Consider the following 19,176-nt stretch of genomic DNA (forward strand, 5'->3'; position numbering starts at 1 on the left):
CATTTAACACCACATTTGACACAGATGGTAAGCAGAAGATGGAGATTAATACAAAATGTTCCATTTTACTGTGCTTTATCATAAACACTCATCATTTCAAAACGAACAGAAATAATATTAACTTACTTTTGGCACTAATTAACATATCTTTTGGCCCTCCCCTCCCTGGTCATAATAAATATAATAATATAAAACATGAAAGCCATTGTATCAGATTATGATGTTTTGTAACTAATGATATTAGATTCTGATAAATAGCTCACATAAATCATACTTTCCATCTGTGAGCAAAACTGGGTTAAAATGAAAAGAAAATCATAACCTGTTAATACAGGCTTTTAAAAAAATTATTTCACCAAGACACCAATCTACAAAAACTGTACAAAAGTACTTTTAATTAAAGCAATAAAAAAGAACTTAGCTAGCAAATTAAAATAGCAGTAATGGCACTGAATGAGAATCTATGAGGATTTTTCTTTCTCCAGCTCATAAATCTGATGTATGTAATTTAATAATGAATAAAAGATCACATTACCAACATTTCCTTAAATAAACATTTTGGCCACTTTAAGACGAAACACTCACTTCTCAGTTAAACACTGTTTCCAAAATTTCAAAGCTATTTTAAAGCAATGAATACATCTTCAGAACTCACTATGTGTTTCAGAAAATTAATCTGAAAGTTGTCAAGCTGAGTTTTTTGTTTTGTAAAAAGATTAGTTATTAAGATCACATAAAACTTCTTCCACAGCTGCTATTTGCTTTGTAATTCTATAGAGTTCAGGCTCGTAGCTTTTTCAGAAATAAAAATAACACATATAAAGTAACATTTAATATTAGTGGTTTTCCTGAGATAGATTTATTTTGAAGGGCACGAGTACAGACAGAAAGAGAGCTATACAGTATATGCTTTTCATGTTGCTACTAATGAATGATGCCTCCAAGTACAAATTACAGATCACCTTAACAACCACCTTTAAGTACTTCTCACACAAAACATTTGCAGTGAGCAATTAAGGACCCACACATTCTTGCCTGTTGTGAATCAGCTACTCTTACATGATTACAGGTGCTGGTGGTCTTATGAGAGCAGCTGTTTGCTGTAAGTGCAAGGAAATTGGGCAAAGCCTCCCCTGGCACATTTTTTTTATTTAATGCAGGCCTAGGCCATTGTAGAAAAATGTATGCAATTAACATATCATAGTCTGCAATTGCCATACAAAAAAATTACTGTGTAACTGCTTTTTCACATTTTGTCTTTTTGGAGGTGGGATTATTACAGGGTGAAACTGCTGAGCGTTTACTATCTCGCATGCTGTCTGTAGTTGTAAGTAACTAGGAGGAACTCTTCTGGGCTGATGTGATTATCTATCCAGCACTAATAAATCATTCCTTCCAGCTTTAGAAATTCAAAAAGAGCTCGTTTCTCTGTTGAATGTTCTATTCCTTTCATTCTTCATTTGGGGGCAGCTGTTTGTTGCTGCCAAGCTGTTCAGCTGGTTACTAGTATGTGTGCAATAAAGAAAGTAGTTTACATAAGACTAGAATTTCAAGCAATTGTAAGTAAAAAACAGTTTTCTTCTTTTTCCTACAAATGTCTCAGAGTGAGTTATTGAGACTTGAAATGCCAGTTAATAAGAGAGGGATGGAATCTGGGGAACTTGAAGCTATTCTCTTCTGTGGATCTCTCTTCTACTGAGGTACCGAAAAGAAAAAAAATTATCACACATTCAAAACTCTGCAGCAAGAATAAAGTCTATTTGAACACTGAGGAGTTCTGCATTAATGAAATAAACAGTGTCCAAGACCTAGGACAAATCAATTCTTATATTCCCATTTTCTCTTATAAACAATGGTATACAGTGGGGTCTTGACTTAAGAACGGCTTGAGTTAAGAACATTTTGACTTAAAAACCACTCTCATAGGAAAATACTGACTTGACTTACATACTTAGATTAGAGTTAAGAACTAAAAAAAACCACGTGGGAGGCAGGGAAAGTGCAAAATTTGAACTTTCAGTTAACTGTTGGCCAGTGAAAAGGGTGCCTGTCTGCTTCCTCACTCCTCCCAGCGTTTAGAGAGTGGATTGGGAGACAGTCTTCGGACTGCCTGGTACTGGACTGCCTGGACTGTATTTTCCCTGCCTTCCCTGAACCTTTCTTGACCCAAGAAAAAAAAAAGAAACAAAATATCCCCCTCTAGTGGTCGAAGGCGGAATAGCAGCTTCCCATTAGTTTCTATGGACGGAACAGAGCAGATATGGATCTAATGGTTTTCAAGGCATTCCTATGGGAAATGCAGATTTGACCTGAGAACTTTTTGACTTGAGAACCGCCTTCCAATACGGATTAAGTTCTCAAGTCAAGACCCCACTGTAATGGAACATGGTCTTAAAGGGTTAGAGCCCCGGGACCTTTTGAGTAGCAGTAGCTACGATGTCATCACCTACCCCAGTTTCTATCTTCCCTTTTCCCTCAGTTTACCAGCATTCCTCAGACTAGTTGAGAGAAAAATGGATTTTCTCACTGGTAGAAACCACCTCTGTTATAATGTAATGTATTTGAGGATGATTTGATCCCGACACAGGCAACTGAGAACCACTCGTGTTGTGAAAGACCCTCATTGGTCAATACAGACCAATCCAACTGTGTGCATTTCTAGAGTTTCCGTGGGAAGGAGCCTGTGAATGGCAATTGTCACAATGGGCATCTGAAATGTCCAAATGGATCATTACACCATTACATAAAAATAAGGCTTGTTTAATCCAAAATCTGTATTGTTCAATTTAGCATTGGCAAAACCGCCCATGAAATAAAACAGTTGGATAACCAAAAAGGAAATGGCAAGAGAGGAGACAGAAAAGCTGCCCTGCTCAGCATTTACAAACTCAAGCCTGCCGGTTCCTTGAGGGAGTCTTCATATTCGGTCTTCCTCTTTTCCTGCTGCCAGACACCTTTTATTGTCTTTTCCAGAGATTCCTACCTTTTCAGGATGTGCCCAAAGTTCGGCAGCCTCAGCTTCACCAAATTTTTTTTGCCTCCCGAGAGAGTTCAGGCTTGATTTCATTTAGGACCCACTTGTTTTTCTTTCTGGCAGTCCACAGTATCCACAAAGCTCTCATCCAGCACCGTATTTCATATGAATCAATTTTTTCCCATCAGGTTTCTTAGCTGTCCAGCTTTCACACTCTTACATGGTGACTGGAAATACAAACGTGTGGAATGCTACCATAATAATGCAACTTACGTGTAAATATATCTGTAAGTATTCAACATTCACATATGGCTATGTACCTGCTCAGAACCATATCTGGAACATTCTAGAACTTGTAATAGCAATCACACACATCAGTGCTCATAGCAGAGCATGGATTCCTCAGTTCCTTCTCATCCATTTCTCATGAATGTGAACCACAGAAGGCAAAAACAAAATAACAGGCCAAAGGTAAAAGGTGTGAAATGAAATGAGGAAGGAATGAAACAGAGGCATGACTAAGCAGGCCAGGGAGAAGTATGTAAAGGTGTGCAACAAAATGTTGCTGTTCTCCTACCAGGAGTGCTCCTGCTCAGGGTTCCTGCCACTGACTCCTGCCTTCCTTGAGCATACTCTCTAGAGCTGCAAAGAACTCAAGCAGGATACCTCATTCCCACCTTTGAGTTTTATGCTTTTCCTTCCTAAGTCACTCTGACTGCTGAGCCAGTTTAATCTTCCTTCAGCTGTTTCTGGGGCGGGGGGGGGGGGACTTCTCTCTAGATTCCATTTCAAGTTGATTTTGCACTTCTGGAAAGCAGAGTTCCTCTGAACATGCTCATCACCTTTCCTCCTGTTTCGCACTGACTCTGTTTGATTTCACCTCTGTCAGCCCTCACCAACTGTATTTCCTGTCGGAGTTGAAAGCAGAGCTGCAAACTGCACAGGTAAGCAATCACCTATTGATTTTAAACAACCATCCGGTTTTTTAAACTGCAGACTACTAGGTGTGCAAATGATCATAATTCTTTTCTGGTGCTGTAATTCCAAGAATTTTTAATGCAAAATTATGTTGCACTAATTTCAGTTACAGGTGTGTAAAAGAACAGTCTCAGCAAAAAGTCCACCTGTTCAGCTATTTAGCATCAAGAAGCTATTTGCACGAGAAGTCCAGAACCTTACATATTATTACGTATCCACACAGTCACATCATTTCCTTGGGTTTTTTTTTTCTAAGCTACAATTCAGCTCTCTTGACTAACACCAGAAACTCTTCTTTATGCAAACTAGGAAACATTACAATTTTGCTTAGTTTAAGCCAAGCCATATGCCCCTGTGGTACCCAAAGCCTTGGACAATTTACCCAAACCAACATCTATAGGAATTTTTGTAACATTTGAACAGATGACAACAATCACAGCAACTGGGGGGGAGGTGGAGACAGCAGATAAGAACACAACAGAATACTGTACTCTAATTTGTACGAAATGGAGTGTGCCTTGCATCTTTCAAAGGAGTACTTAAACTGCAGTCTGTACACAAGTGCGCTAATCTTAAAACAAAAGCAATTCTGCTCTCCTTTTTAGCACAAATGTAAGAAAAACACAAGAAAAGAACAGATGGGCTTAAGTAGCACGGGGGGGGGGGGGAGCCTATACAGAGGACTGACATTTTAACTATTTAATTCTATAAACAGTGAATGCCTTTGGCAGTCCCAAAGGATACCAGATATAATGCAATATATTAGAAAGCCAACCCAGGCTGATGTTAAGAATACAAAAGTATTCAAGCCCTACAAAACCCTACGCCCTCTTACTTTGGAGTAAGTCCCACTGAAATATAACATCCAGAAGCCACTGGCAATGGTGCGGCTAAAAAATATTGTAAATAAATAAATAAATAAATAAATTACTGCCTGTAGAGTCATCATCAATTTACCTGGCACTATTATATGAACAAAAGTCCCTGTCCCAAAGAGTTTTCACCTGACCAAAAAAGTTCCAGAAAACATGGACGTTTGCTGTATTTCTCATTTTTTTATCCCTCCACAGATCTTAGAACAGCATTTTAGTCCCACAACAGTTGTTGACGACAGTGATCACAAAGTTCTGGTGGGGCTGCTTGAGATTACCCCCTTCTTTTCCTTGTCCACACTATTTAATGGTCCCCATGCCTTGAAAAGAGAACACACAGGAATAGGAGTGATAGTTGTGGGTAGCCAGCTTCCCTTATCTTCCACATGCCCTTTAAAAGAGTCCCTCCCATCACTTTACATGCAAAATGGGCAGACTTGATAGTTGAAAATGAAGCACATTAAGCAAAACAAAAAGAGCATCTGGAAAAGCTCACACCCTTATGCTATCCCACAACCATCACTGCCAACAACTGACACCCTATATTTCACTGTTCCTCATGGGATGGGTCACTGATGCCACTATGGCCATTTCCTTTCTGTTTTAGTTAATGTGTTTTCTTTAAGGAAGTTCAAAGGCAAGGAGAGGGAGGTAAACTATTAAAAACCACAAATGGTCCCATGTTGCAAGATCAAAATATGACTCCTAAGAGTGAAAAGATTAAGCTGAAAATTGTGGTTGCAACAAAGTAATCTGTGTGTCCTGTGTGTGCTCAGTTCACAAAACAGTCTCTGCAAGGATTACAAATAACCATTAAGACAGAACAGAAGCCCAATTAGCAGGACAGAGAATTAAGTACAATTGTTTCTGCGCAACCTAAAATGAATCAATTTAGTTGAAAGAGCCAAATTTCTTGGAAAAAAATAGAAAGAAAGAAAGAGTAGCCTTTTTAGCTCTGTTTCCTTTGTTCTCTTCATTCCCAATGACCCCCTTCTGAGGTCATGACCCCATAAGTGATGAAGAGGCCTTTATGTATCCTCCAAAAGCTATTCTGAAGCACTACACAAAGTCTGGAACATACTGTTAACAAAAAGTTGATCAGTCTCACTGATTAAGGTCAACATATGTTCATGGCCATAGTTCTATGAAAGTGATTCTCCAAACAATGACCAGTTAACATCTGCTGCTAATCCTTCTTCATCATGGTATATGGTTGACCCAGGATGCAATGGTTTGATCCTTGTCTGGAGGTATCTAATGTTTTTAAACAGAAGACAAAGCAGCATATCAACCAAATGTGCATGAACAAATACCCAACCATTACTAGCTTACAGCATTTTTTCAACATTTCATTGAAGTTCTTAGTCAGAATACTTGCATGGAAGCAGAAGAGGGTTTGCCACAATATTGGATTGGATTAGAGAAGGAATCTCAAACTAAGGTCCACAGGAGATTGACTAACATGTGTCAAAAAATAAATAAATCCAAATTCTCCTGCTTCAAAAGGTGCTTCCTCAGAATTCTGCTTCACACAGGATTTGCTGATTGCTACCATCTGCTTTTGAGTATTAACTCTGTCAAGAATGAATGCTTAGGAAATACTAAGCCTGATTGTTTCTGAATATATAGTACACATCACGAACATCAATTCCCTGGTCGACACTTTACTGAAAAATCAGAAAGGGAGAGTGGAAACACACACACACACACACACACACACACACACACACACACACACACACACAGAGAGAGAGAGAGAGAGAGAGAGAGAGAGAGAGAGAGAGAGAGAGAAATATTAATTACCAGCTGCTTCCATTTAGTGTGTTTTGATCTGGAAGCTCCCCCCACCCTGTAGTCCACCAGAATATGTAATTAAGCATCCTGCAGTTTGATGTTACCAGATTCTAATCCGTTTGTGGTCATCCACTAGATCAAGGAGCTGGAAACCAAGCCCTATGAGGAAAGATTGAAAGAACTGGGCATGTTTAGCCTTGAGAAAATAAGACTGAGTGCTCATATTTGAGCACTCCTCAAATATGAAATATATGAAAGGCTGCCATACAAAGGAGGGGGAGGATCTGTTCTCAATCATTCCAGAGTGAAAGACACATAAAGGGTTCATGTTACAGGAAGCCAGATTTTGTTGAATATCAGGAAAAAGTTTGTAAGTGTTAGAACAGTATGACAATTTATTAACAGCAGCTAGATTAATAATAGCTAGGCAATGGAAATCAAAATCTGAATTTAGAATGGATGAATGATATAATGAAATATGGAATATATCTATATGATAAGCTAACCTGTAATTTAAAATTTAAGAAAGGAGAGTTGAAAAAGAATAATTTTTATGAAATATTGAGCAGATTTTTGGAATATGTGTTAACAAGAGGAAAAGGGAAAGCTCCAAATCAAGAATCACTGCAGTTCTAGAGAAGAGGACAATAATAGAAGAACAAGAATATAGATGGAGGAAGAAGAATATTATTGCAAGAGGTCCCGACTATGGTTGTGGGGAACACAGTTAATTTCTATATTGGTTTATGTATATCATGTTTATGTTATAGTTAAATTTAAAAAATAAAAAAGAACAGTATGACAATGAAAAGAGAGGTTACTTACCTGTAACTCTGGTTCTTTGAGTGGTCATCTGTGAATTCACACTAATGGGTTTAATCTGCACTTGCGCAGAGGTCTCTGGAATATTCTAGAGCTTTATGATACATTTGTCAAGGACCGCCCACCTAGTACATGTGGTCCACCCATTCTGGCAATTACCTCAGTTCCTAAAAAGAGCTCCCCCCACCACTGCATCAAGGTGATACAGGAATGACAGACAGAGGGGAGGACAGGTGAGAAGTGTGAATTCACAGATGACCATTCGAAGAACCAGAGTTACTGTACAGGTAAGTAACCTCTCTTTCTTCTTCATGGTCTCTGTGAATGCACACTAATGGGTGATTAACAATCTAACTTACCGGAGGAGGGACGTCACAAGAGAACAGAAGAAAGTACAGCTCTCCCAAATGCTGCATCTTTTTTGGCTCTCAGGTACAGGTGATAATGGGTGGCAAACAGACGGCATTGCCCATGGGGTAGCCTTACAAATGTCTGGGAGTGGTACTCCATGAAGAAAGGCTGCAGAGGTAGCCAGAGCTCTGGTAGAATGAGCCTTAATACTAACAGGTAGAGGCTGTTTGGCGAGTTGGTACGCCAGTTTTATAGTTGCAACGAGCCAACAGGATACAGTTTGAGATGAAATATGAGAACTTCTGTGAGGGAGGTGTGGTGTTACAAAAAGTCGTTTTGATTTACAGAAGGAAGAAGTCTGTGAGACATAGAAAGCAAATGCGCGTCTAATGTCCAACCTGTGTAAAGACCGCTCTAGGTCGTAGGTGATGGGAAAAAGGTAGGTAAAACAATAGGTTGGGAGAGGTGGACCTTTGGCAGAAAGGAGACATCAGGGAAAAGGGTGATCTTGTCCGGGTGAAATTGAAGAAAGGGAGGATTGACCCGGAGGGCAGCAAGCTCCAAGGGTCTAAGAGCGGAAGTAAAGACAACCAGGAAGAGTGTCTTAAGGGAAAGGAGATGCTCTGAGATGGTAGCAAGTGGCTCAAATGGAGCACAGGTAAGCCAGTGAAGAACAACAGGTAAGAGACCATTGTGGGTATGGTGCAGGTGCAGAAGGACACATATTGGAGACACCCCGAAGGAAGTTTCAATGTGGGGTGACAAAAAAGCAGAGCAGCATCAGAATTTGGAGGTTGATAAGCTATTATAGCAGACAGGTAAACCTTGAGAGTAGAAAGGGAGAGTTGCTTGTGAAAGAGACAGGAGAGAAATTGAAGGACAACTTGCAGGGTCGTAGGATTGATTGGAATATGATGTTGAAGAGTAAACCTTGTGAAGACAGTACATTTATACAAACAGAGATTAATAGTGGCAGGCTTTCAGGCATTAGCTAAGATGGCATCTACCGAAGGTGAATCCTCCACGCCGTGAGATGGAGAGTGTCAAGATTGGGGTGATGAGTCCTGCCTTGATGTTCTCAGAAGAGGTGAGGAATGAGAGGCAGTCGGAGGTGATCTGTAGGGATGGAGGGGAGCACGGTGAACCATGGTTGCCTTGGCCACCAAGGGGCAATGAGGATTGTGTTGGAGTGATCGTGACAGATCTTGGCTATTGCTCTGAGAAGGAGAGGAATTGGGGGGGGGGAGAGAGGAGATAGATGAGATGTGTGGTCCAGTCTGCCATCAGTGCATCTCCAAGGAATCCATGTCCCATGCCTGCCCTTGAATAGAAGAGGGTGCATTTGGAGTTTTGAGACGCGGCAAACATGTCTGTGCGTGGTTGACCCCAGATCTTGCAAAGGTGGTGAAATACAGACTGGTCTAGAGTCCATTCGTGCATCTGGGTATGTAGTCTGCTGAGAGTGTCTGCTACAAGATTGTCTTGAGCAGCAATATATACTCCTATGGGAAAAATGTGACGTTCTAGACACCATTTCCAGAACTGGACAGTGAGATATAGCAGTAGAAGGGAATGGGTGCCTCCTTGTTTGTTTATGTAAAACAACGCGGTGGTATTGTTGGTTGTGACTTGAACGACACTGCCGAGAATGATGGGTTCGAAGGCTTGGAAGGCCTTGAAAATGGCTAAGAGCTTGAGATTGTTTATATGAAGAGCTTGCTCGGCGCAGGACCAGGTAGCATGCATATGCAGGCCATTGCAACGTGTCCCCCATCCAGTAGGGCTTGCATCGGTGGTGATCTGAACCAATAGTTGGAGAGGAGCAAAGGACCGTCCGATGAACAGCTTGGATGGAGTGTCCCACCAGAGGAACTGAGAAGAGAGCTCAGGGGTGACTTGGAGAAGCTTGGAAGACGGATCTGTCATAGGATCGAAGAGGGACAGATACCATGATTGTAGGGAGCCCATCTTTAGCCTGGAGTGCTGAATGGTCAATGTGGTGGAGTGTCATGAGCTCAGCCAAAGATCCGGAACCTGAGGGGTTAACTGTAGCTGAGGAGAATGCTGAGCAATTAGAAACACAAACAGCTGAATTGCCCCCAGATTCTCCTCCCCCAGTAGACAGGGTGAGGGCCAGGCTTCGGGGAAGACTTATGATGAAAAGGTCAGAGGATCGCTTGAAGGCTGCCCGCAGAAACATCCGATCAACTAGCCCTGAGTTCTGACAGGATGAAAAGGCTTTCAGCAGTTCAATGACTGTTTTTACTATATAAGCAGCTCCCAGACGGCTGGAAGTCCGTGAAAGCAACAAGTCAAACCTCTGGCTCGCATCCATGCTCCTGACTACCTTGAACCTTGTTCTTTGGATCCTTGGCTTTGGACTCTGACCCTGGACTACTCTGACCCTCGGATTAAGGTTTGTGATTTGGCTTTGTATTTGGATATTGACTCTGCATTCCCTGAACTTCTGACATAGGACTGGCTTATCAGACTTTGCTCTTGAAACCCCCGGGAACGTGGCATGGAGGTGATAAGGCCTAGAAGATGTTGAACCGAATGTGCTGTGACGAATGAGTGAGGAAGAAATTATTCAATGAGCATGTGAAATTTGACTGCTCTCTCTGGAGGAAGAAAAACTCTTGCCCTTGTAGAGTCGAGGACCACACCTATGTAGGTGATCCTTTGTGTAGGGGCAAGAATGGATTTTTCTCTGTTGATCTTGAGGCCCAGATCCACAAGGTGAGAAAGGGTCAACTGGATATCTTTTAAAGCCTGAGAATGTGAAGGGGAGGCTATTAGCCACTTGTCTATGTAGGGGAAGATGGAGATTCCCAGAGTACACAGGTGGGCTACTACAGGTGCCATACATTTGGTGAATACCCTTGGTGTTGTAAAGAGGCCAAAAGGAAGGGCTTTGAATTCATAGGCATGGGGTCCTACAGTGAATCTGAGAAATCTGCGATGGTCCTGGGGAATGGTAATGTGGAAATACACATCACTTAAATCTATAACTGCAAACCAGTCGTTTTGCTAAAGAATGGGTAGGATTCGTTTTAAGATAACCATGCAAAAATGTCTCTGAATTATATAATAATTGAGGTACTGAAGGTCAAGAATAGGCCGCAGACCACCATCTCATTTTGGGATGGTAAAACAGTCAAAGAACCCTGGATTGTCTTCTGAAAGACTGACAGGTGATATGGCGTCCTTTAGGAGAAAAGATAGAATTTCTTGTTTGAGAGCAATGGACGGTGAGGTTAGAATGATCCTTGGTGGAGATGGGAAAATGAATTATATGGCGTAATCTGTAGCGATGATGGTGAGGACCCAAGAATCAGTGGTGATGGATTCCAAAGATGGAAGACAGGCTGAAAGACAAGTGGTGGTGTAAGGAGAAAGGTAAGTAAAGTGGATCTGGGGGATGGAGAAGTCAAAGATTCTGCTTTTGTTTCTTTTCTGAGCAATGAAAAAACTGTTTGGGTTGTTGACGTTGTGCCCTGTGTTGAGGTTGGAAGGAAGGGGCAGGCTGTGAAGTATACTTATTCCTGTCAGTAAACCATGTGGATTGTTGGTAAGAGTAAGTGCGGTGCCACTGATACCGCTGTGGTCTGTAGTATGTTTGGGTATTGTATGATCATGCTGTTTTTCTTAATTTCTGCAAGTTGTCCAGTATGTCATCAGTTTTTTTCACTGAATAGTCCAGTACCATTGAAGGGTAAGTCTTCAATTCTCATACGAGCATCATCTGAAATATCAGCTGATCATAACCAGGCATGTCTACGAATGGCTATAGCAGCAGCCATATGCCTGGATGACACTTCGATAACATGTCTGACGGTAATATGTTCCTGACTTACAAGGGCCATGGCCTCCTTATAAGCGAGGTTACACGGTTTGTATTCGCCTGAAGCGGATTTAAGTGAAGGGAGAGCTTTATTCCATAGATAATGATGATAAGCTCCCATGGTCGCAAGATAATTGGCAGCGCGGAGGGTAAACCAGGCAAGGGAATAGATTATATGCCCAACGATGTCTAGTTTTCTTCCTTCTTTGTTATTCGGTGTGCTATTTAGAGAGGTTTCATGCTCTGTTCTGGGTAGCATCAACAATGACCAAATTGGGAAGCGGATGTTTGGACAGGAAGGCACTATCATCTCCATGTGTCTTGTATAGATTCTTGACTTTGCAAGACATTTGAGGAACAGAGAAGGGCTTAGACCAGACTTGTTTAGTGAGCTTTAGTAATGAAAGGAAAAAGCTCATACTTAGAGGTGGAGTCTGTTCCTCACTGATGTTCTCATACACTTTATCTGGTTGAGTTTGAACAGGTTGCTGAACGTCTAGTTCCATAGCTTTTGCAATTCGAAGAACTAATTGGGAGTAGGAAAAGTCATCAGATGGTGAAGGAGGATTGGCTTGAACAACATCAGAGTCTGGTATAGGTAGATTAGGAGGGGATTTTTGTACCGGTAAAGAGTGAGAGGCATCAGAATAGTATGATTGTGAAGACAAAGTTGGAGAAGTGAGATGGTACCGTGGGATGGAAGTAGCAGGGGGTTCTGGAAGAGCAGGCTGAGGTTTAGAAGGAACGTGTTGGGCCAGTACGAAAACAGATTGATGTTTTGAATGTTTCTTATGGCAAGATTGAGTGGTATCAGGAAGTAAAGGAGGAGGTCCAGCATATGTGGTGGTCACCTGTATCAAGGGAGCTTGAGTTTGAGAAGGAGCAGAGGGTTCTGCAATGCGTGGTACTGTTGGAGTGGAAGTCTGGAACCGTTTTGGTACCATGAGTTCCTCTTGGAGAGGTTCAGAATGGGTCCTCTTGTGAGATTTGTGAGACTTCGTTCCCGGATGGAGCGACATGGAATCATCATTCGACGTAGAACGGTAGTAGTAACCATGATGCCATGATTCGTGAGGGGAAGGCGAAGAATCAGAGAAGTTGGATGGGTAGTAGTATCGACGTCAAGAATGCCTAGAGTTTGTATAGAAGTTGAGCTCAGGCTGGTAATACCAATATGCTCGATGTCAAGAGCACTTAAGAGGAGTATCGGCCTGTGACTGGATTGACGAAAATCGATGGAGGAATTTTTCATTGTTGTTTTTTTTATTTGGAGTGTTTTGATACCAAAGGGGGGTTCGGTACCGGAGTGGATTTTTGTTGAACTGGAAGATGTAGACTTCGACTTCGGTTTGGTCTTAGAAAGCAACTTAACTGTCGGAGGAGTGGTAGTTGCACCTGGAGATTTTTTGGGGGGCTAAGATGTTTGGGACAGTTCCATAGTCTGAGCTGGTAGCAAGGAACGTTCCCAGAGGAATGACCTGAGACGCTGCTGTCTGAGTTTAAGGGCTTGTTTAGCGAAGGTCTTGCAGAACTGACAAATAGAAAGCTGGTGAGATTCCCCCAGGCAAAAAAGACAGAGATTGTGACCGTCTGTGGAACTTTGTTGGAGCACGAGGTGCACCTTTTAAATGGGGGAAGAGGGGCCATAAATGGCAGCGAGGGAAAAATGGAGGCGGGGTGACAGAGAAAAATTGATCAAAAAATCTCTTACAATTTTCCTTTGATTGTATAGAAGCTGAAAAGAATCACTCAAAAAATCTTTTCCAATTTTTCTCAGATTAAAGAAGCAATGATGAACAGAGCTCGACGAGAGGAGAGATATCAGTGGCGGCAAAAAGGAACTGAGGTAATTGCCAGGATGGGCGGGCAACATGTACTGGGGGGGGCGGTCCTTGACGAACGTATCATAAAGCTCTAGAATATTCTGGAGACCTCTGTGCAAGCGCAGATTAAACCGATTAGTATGCATTCTCAGAGACCACGAAGAAGAACCAATTACCTCAAGATGTGGTGAATGCTCCAACAGTAGAGGCATTCAAGAGAAAATTAGACAGTCATCTGTCAGATATATTGTGGTTTTGTATTATATGATTTGTAATTATGCTTGATGGGTTGTGAACCGCCCAAAGGGCATTCACACTTATGTGGTGAAATAGAAGTTGAAATAAATAAATAAATAAATAAATAAATAAATAAATAAATAAATAAATAAATAAATAAATAAATAAATAAATAAATACACAAACAAACAAACAAACAAACAAACTTTGATTTGGATTCCTGCAATGAGCAGGGAATCGCCTCAATGGCCTTAGAGTATAGGCTCCTTACAACTCCATTATTCTATGATGTGACAAAGTCCAATACCTGCCATGTTCCTTTAGTTTACCAAGTAAGATCTCAATATGAAACTTTAATTAGATCTTTCCCCAAAAATTATCAGGAATCCCTCTGTGGATTTTTGAATCAAATATTTTTGAATCAAATATAAATTGTAAACCGCCCGGAGAGTGCTTGTAGCGCTATGGGGCGGTATATAAGTCCAATAAATAAATAAATTCACTAAAAGTCTTCTAAATATCTGAATAGTGACTAGATATTTTCTTTACTATTCAATAACCAATCCTATTTCATTTCTGTGCTTTGTATTTACAAACTGATTTGGAGTTTGTGCTTGATTGTACTTGAAATGTGGCATATAATATCAGTTGTTAAGTATTTTATCATAAAAATACAATGTTGAAATGATAGCAAATCCACCGCATGCTCTAGTAGGCATAACGTGTAATTCTGAGTACTTTCTGAAATGCTGAGGTGACCGAGGACAGAAACAAAGCAGCAGGTAAAGAAGAATTGCAAAAATATTCTCGGTCAATGCAGACATAGTTCAACCAGACACTACAAAGCAATTCAGCAACAGATCAGCGAACACTGTCCAATAAGAATGTGGAAACTAAACTGGTCAGCACAAAGGACTGAACTAGCAAGCATTCCAAGAAAAAGCACAAGTGATAGTTGCAGCACATAAGAAACATTAAATGCATCAGTAAGTTGATCTGTTAGGTAACCTTAGGCTGCAGTCCTATGTCTGCTTACTTACTAGGGAGGAAGCTCCCGCAAACACAGTATTGTAATTATAATTATTCATATTAATGAATTAGCTGCAGAAATATCAGAAAGTGAATGTCTAAGACACCCAAGCAAAGTTCAGAATCATTGGCATACAATGCAAATGGAAGTTTCCAGGAACCCACTACTGTTCGAAAACCACTCCTTTACAGCAAACCTACAAATGCCCTGATAAATGTCTATTGTACTACTGGGATACCCACTGTAGTGAAGTGGATAGAGTGATGGAAGCCTGGGTTTGTATTCTGACTCAGTCGTGGAACTCAATGTCGCTGGGGGAGTGGAACTGTTAAAACCACTCCTTCAATCTCTCACTTACCCTGAAAGCCCTATTAGGGTTGCTACAAGCTGATTCTGACTTGACAGCACATAACAAAAACTGTATAACCACCGCTGAAACTGTAATCCCAAACCTATTTACCCAGAAGCCCCACTGAGGACTGATCTCCGACTATAGGACTGACTATTAGACAAGCTATTAAAAAAATCTCAAGGCAGAGGGACGATAATCTGAAGATGGCAAACCTTGAGTGTACCGTCTTGTCATAGTCAAATAATAACCTGCTGAGATTTGAACTATGTACAACTGTGCTCTTCTGTGGGGTGGATGGACCTATCAGGACAGTCTGTCCCGGAAGACTGATAGATCCAATTGGTTTCTGCAGTGTCCTTGGGGGTTTTCTTGTTGAAATCCAGGTCACCCACAAAGTCCATCAGCCCTGGTAGGGAAAATATTGCATCGGGGGGGGGGCAGTGCTGTAAACACTGACACAATCCCCACTCTGCCCTCCTGGTGCAGCATCAGGTTAAGGCATTCCATGAACTGATGATCTAGTCTCACCTGATGCAGAGATGAAGAATTATCTTCCCAATAAATGATGAATAAAATATGATGCAGAGACAGATTGGCCAAGATCTACCATGATACCTTTCAGTTCACAGTAGATTTTATCTATTTATTTTTCAGAAAGAACAAGCAGCTCTCTGACAGAAAGCCAATGTGGGAACTACTGCTGAAAACCAGACTTCTGGATGGAAATGTTGGCAACAAAACACATATTCACCATGACATGGAACTGCGACAGAGACAAAAAGCATTCAGAAGTGAAGTATTTACCTGACCATAGTCCGTCCTGAACACTACAACTCCCTCTGCGCAAGAAAGTACAGTACTTGGATAATGTTGGCCATTTTCTCGCAACCAAACTCGTGCACCCTACAAAGAAAACACGTAAAACAAAAAATTTTAATAGTTACTCAAGTGTGTAGCAATCTTATGTAACTTTCTATTCATGTTTCATGCATGTAGGAAACATAACCCAAAGTCAGATTCTGTCAGAAGGTGACTGAAACATAGAAGAAATCATCATCTGGCTGTTTCTACTCAAACTATAAAACTAAAAGGATCTCAAATGGAATTTTTTCTTCTGAAAAAGTGTCTGTTAAACCACAAGCACAGCTGAATCTAATTCACCAAGTCACATGGCAGATGAGTTGAAGTTACATAAAATTGTAAGTGACATTCAAATTTACGGCACAATGCGTTGGCCTCTTTCCAAGCTCCAAGGAATTGGCAGGCCCTCATAAAAGCTGTCTCCTGCTTCATTAAGGTGCATTAAGAAGGAGAAATCTTGATCTCCCAACTCCCCCCATCAGGAGGACAAACAGTAAACTTGTTCACCACTGGCTAGGAAAATGTAACGGAGAGGCTGGAGCACGTGAGGTGCAGCAAAACCAGAAAAACTAAGAAAAGCTTTGATCTGTACACCATATGTGGGGTAATTTTATATTATCCATGCTTACTTGAAGAATGCAGCTTGGAATGTATACGTATTCATTCATACATACATATATGTATTCACTTCAAGCTGCACCTACCGACCGACCGACCGACCGACCGACCGACCGACCGACCGACCGACCTACCTACCTACCTACCTACCTAAAACTAACCACAGGAACTGTCTATATGCTACTTGCTAATGAATGTTACAGAATCCACTGTATACACTTAATTACATGCAGTAACTTTCTTTACTTTTAATGTAAAAGTAAGTTTCTTGTTCTTACAGTTCCATCCTGAAAACATTCAGAGACTATGTTGAATAAGTATACAGGATTATACATCATTCTAGAAATGGAAGTATTCATTTGTAACTCAGCCTTTTAGAAGCTTGCTATCTTGTTAGAAAGGCAGACTTTTAGTGTATAATTTAAGATATGAGTGCCCTTGGTCCAAATGCACATTTTACGTGTATGGTGACTTGCAGGCAATGATGACAGGGGGAGTGTATACTTTGTTATCATACCCCAGCCTAAAAAAAAAGTCAACATACTGACTTCTTAATGTCAGACAACCCTGAATAGTGTCCACATCATTCTATGTACAGAGCTAACCGATAACTGCTGAACTGGATTTACAGGATTTTTCAAGATCAGCTGTGTTCTAAAATCCTCGGTCTGAATTTGCCAGTTTTAAAGAGAACTGGGGCATTCAGGATATTTACCTATATTATATTTCTTTATTTTCTTCCAAGGAACTCAAGCAACCTGCTGCAAAAAATTTATTTATTTTGTTGATTACTGGGTCTGCCTGCATTTTCAGACTTTTTTTTTCTTAAGTGGTCCATATTAAGTAAAACTCAGTACACACTGTTGATGCTAGCTGGCATACAAAACAAAGGCATGCATAAAAACAAGACATAAAAAAGGAGAAGAAGAACAAGAGAACTGAAGCAGAGAAAACTAGTGGAATAAGGAGATTTGTCTTGAGAGTGCCAGGACAATCATTTACAGTACATTCAAAAGGGGCCAGGCACAGGGTTCCAGTGGTCCATGTTCCCCTGGCCAAGAGTTAAAACCAAAGCACTTTTCCCTTTGCCCTTGAAGGTTGCTTGGCTATGGCTTTCTGTGATATCATCATGTTCACCCTGTACTGTAATCCTGGACTGGGTATAATCTTACTGGTAATGAAAGGGACATCAGAAGTCCTGTAAAATTAATTTTACAAATAGCACTGAAACAGCAGATGATTATTTGGTCAATGGCTGCAAACAGGTGTGGCAAGCAGCAGAAACCAAGACAGGAGAGGTGGTTTTCAGGGTGGGGTGGGTTTTTTATGCCCCCTTTAGAACCTCACCTCCTTCTGGACGAGGTATAACATTTTGGCTTGCTACTGTATACCTATTTTATGCAGAAACCCATATAACCAATTATAATGATAATTGCCTAGGCTATAAAACACCCGTATAAGAACTGAAATATTAGCAGAAAATAACCATATAGTCTCTAAATGGTGGCCACAAAATTCTCTTAGCTTTAGAAAAAATGAAATGGAGGTTTACATCTAATTATGAATGAATAAAAGTAATAAAAGATCTGTGAGATTCTGTTCTTTCTCCAACAGCAATCATTTCTTGAAGAGACAGATACATTACAAGTTAGATTTTAGATGTTAATATTGCAAGTTTTAAAATAGCAATGCAGACTCGTGTTACATCTTAGAAGATCTGATTAACTATGAGGCAAACCCAGGAATATATACATTACAGAAAGATATCCGTAACACACAGAAGACTAAGAGGATCCATTTTTAAAAACAAACTTCACTGTTCACAAGCAGACACTAACGGCATGAATGAACTGAGAGCTATCCAAAGCAAAAGTAGGTTTCCTGTACACAAAGAAAAGGAAGATTTCCCCATTCTATCTCCCATAACTTATCTGATGTCAAGTACTGTGATTATATTGTCCATCCACCAAAACACACTTCACTATTTTCCTTAGGAATGGGATTGCCTGAGTACGCAGCTTACTGCAGTGTTAAAAATGGCAAAAGGAACTAGATCCTTTCCTTTAATGCTTCCTTTGGAACTACGGAGATCAAGTGGCATTGCTACGTCTTGAGAATGTCTGGTGTTCAGTATTAGTCCTCCAGTCCAGGAGTTTTCTGGGTCCAGTGAAGTTGGGAAGAGGCCTATGAAGAGAGAGCTGAGCTGTCCCCACCTACTGTTGGTTACAAAACACAAAGGTAAGAGTAGCTGGAGGACATAGGAAAAGGTCATGGGAACAGAAAGAATATAAGGCACAGAAGAACTATAAGGAGAGATTTGTGCATTGGAAAGATAATTACCACTGTCTGTATGTAAATATGGCTATGCATGCAGATTAGGTATCTAGGTGTGGAGCCAGAGTTAGGGGATTAATTCCACACTGTGCCTCTTGGGAGAAGAGGCAGACTGGGTAGCCTTGGGCAAGCTGCACAATTCCAGGGCACCCTTCAAAAGAAGAGAATGGCAAAACTTTTCCGAGTATACTCTACCTAGAATATCCTGGAAAGAACGACCATAAATCAGAACTGAGTTGACAGTACAGGATTATCATTATGTTTAATATAGTGGGTATATGTGAAG

General features: G+C 40.8%; 1 protein-coding gene and 1 long non-coding RNA gene across 4 annotated transcripts in view; one reads left to right on the plus strand and one right to left on the minus strand.

The window, feature by feature from the left end:
- The window catches only part of MYO10 (myosin X), a 145,528-nt gene extending 129,179 nt beyond the window's left edge, over positions 1–16,349 (minus strand). Inside the window, 3 exon segments of the mRNA XM_078391709.1 lie at positions 15,882–15,980; positions 16,286–16,309; positions 16,311–16,349. Of these exon segments, the coding sequence (XP_078247835.1) occupies positions 15,882–15,980; positions 16,286–16,309; positions 16,311–16,349 (162 nt within the window).
- Positions 1–18,143, plus strand: part of LOC140706826 (uncharacterized) — a 61,484-nt gene extending 43,341 nt beyond the window's left edge. The window contains exons 1-3 of one of the 3 annotated variants that reach the window (XR_013544230.1): positions 3,834–3,918; positions 13,413–13,481; positions 15,732–18,143. This is a non-coding gene — a long non-coding RNA (uncharacterized LOC140706826). Of the gene's footprint in view, positions 1–3,833; positions 3,919–8,350; positions 10,208–13,412; positions 13,482–15,731 lie in introns of those variants that run through there. The other 2 variants (XR_012086704.2, XR_012086703.2) reach the window with 2 other exon arrangements.
- The last annotated feature ends 1,033 nt before the right edge of the window (positions 18,144–19,176 follow it).

Source organism: Pogona vitticeps, chromosome 4 (genome assembly GCF_051106095.1).
Source record: "Pogona vitticeps strain Pit_001003342236 chromosome 4, PviZW2.1, whole genome shotgun sequence".
Classification (NCBI taxonomy): Eukaryota; Metazoa; Chordata; class Lepidosauria; order Squamata; family Agamidae; genus Pogona; species Pogona vitticeps.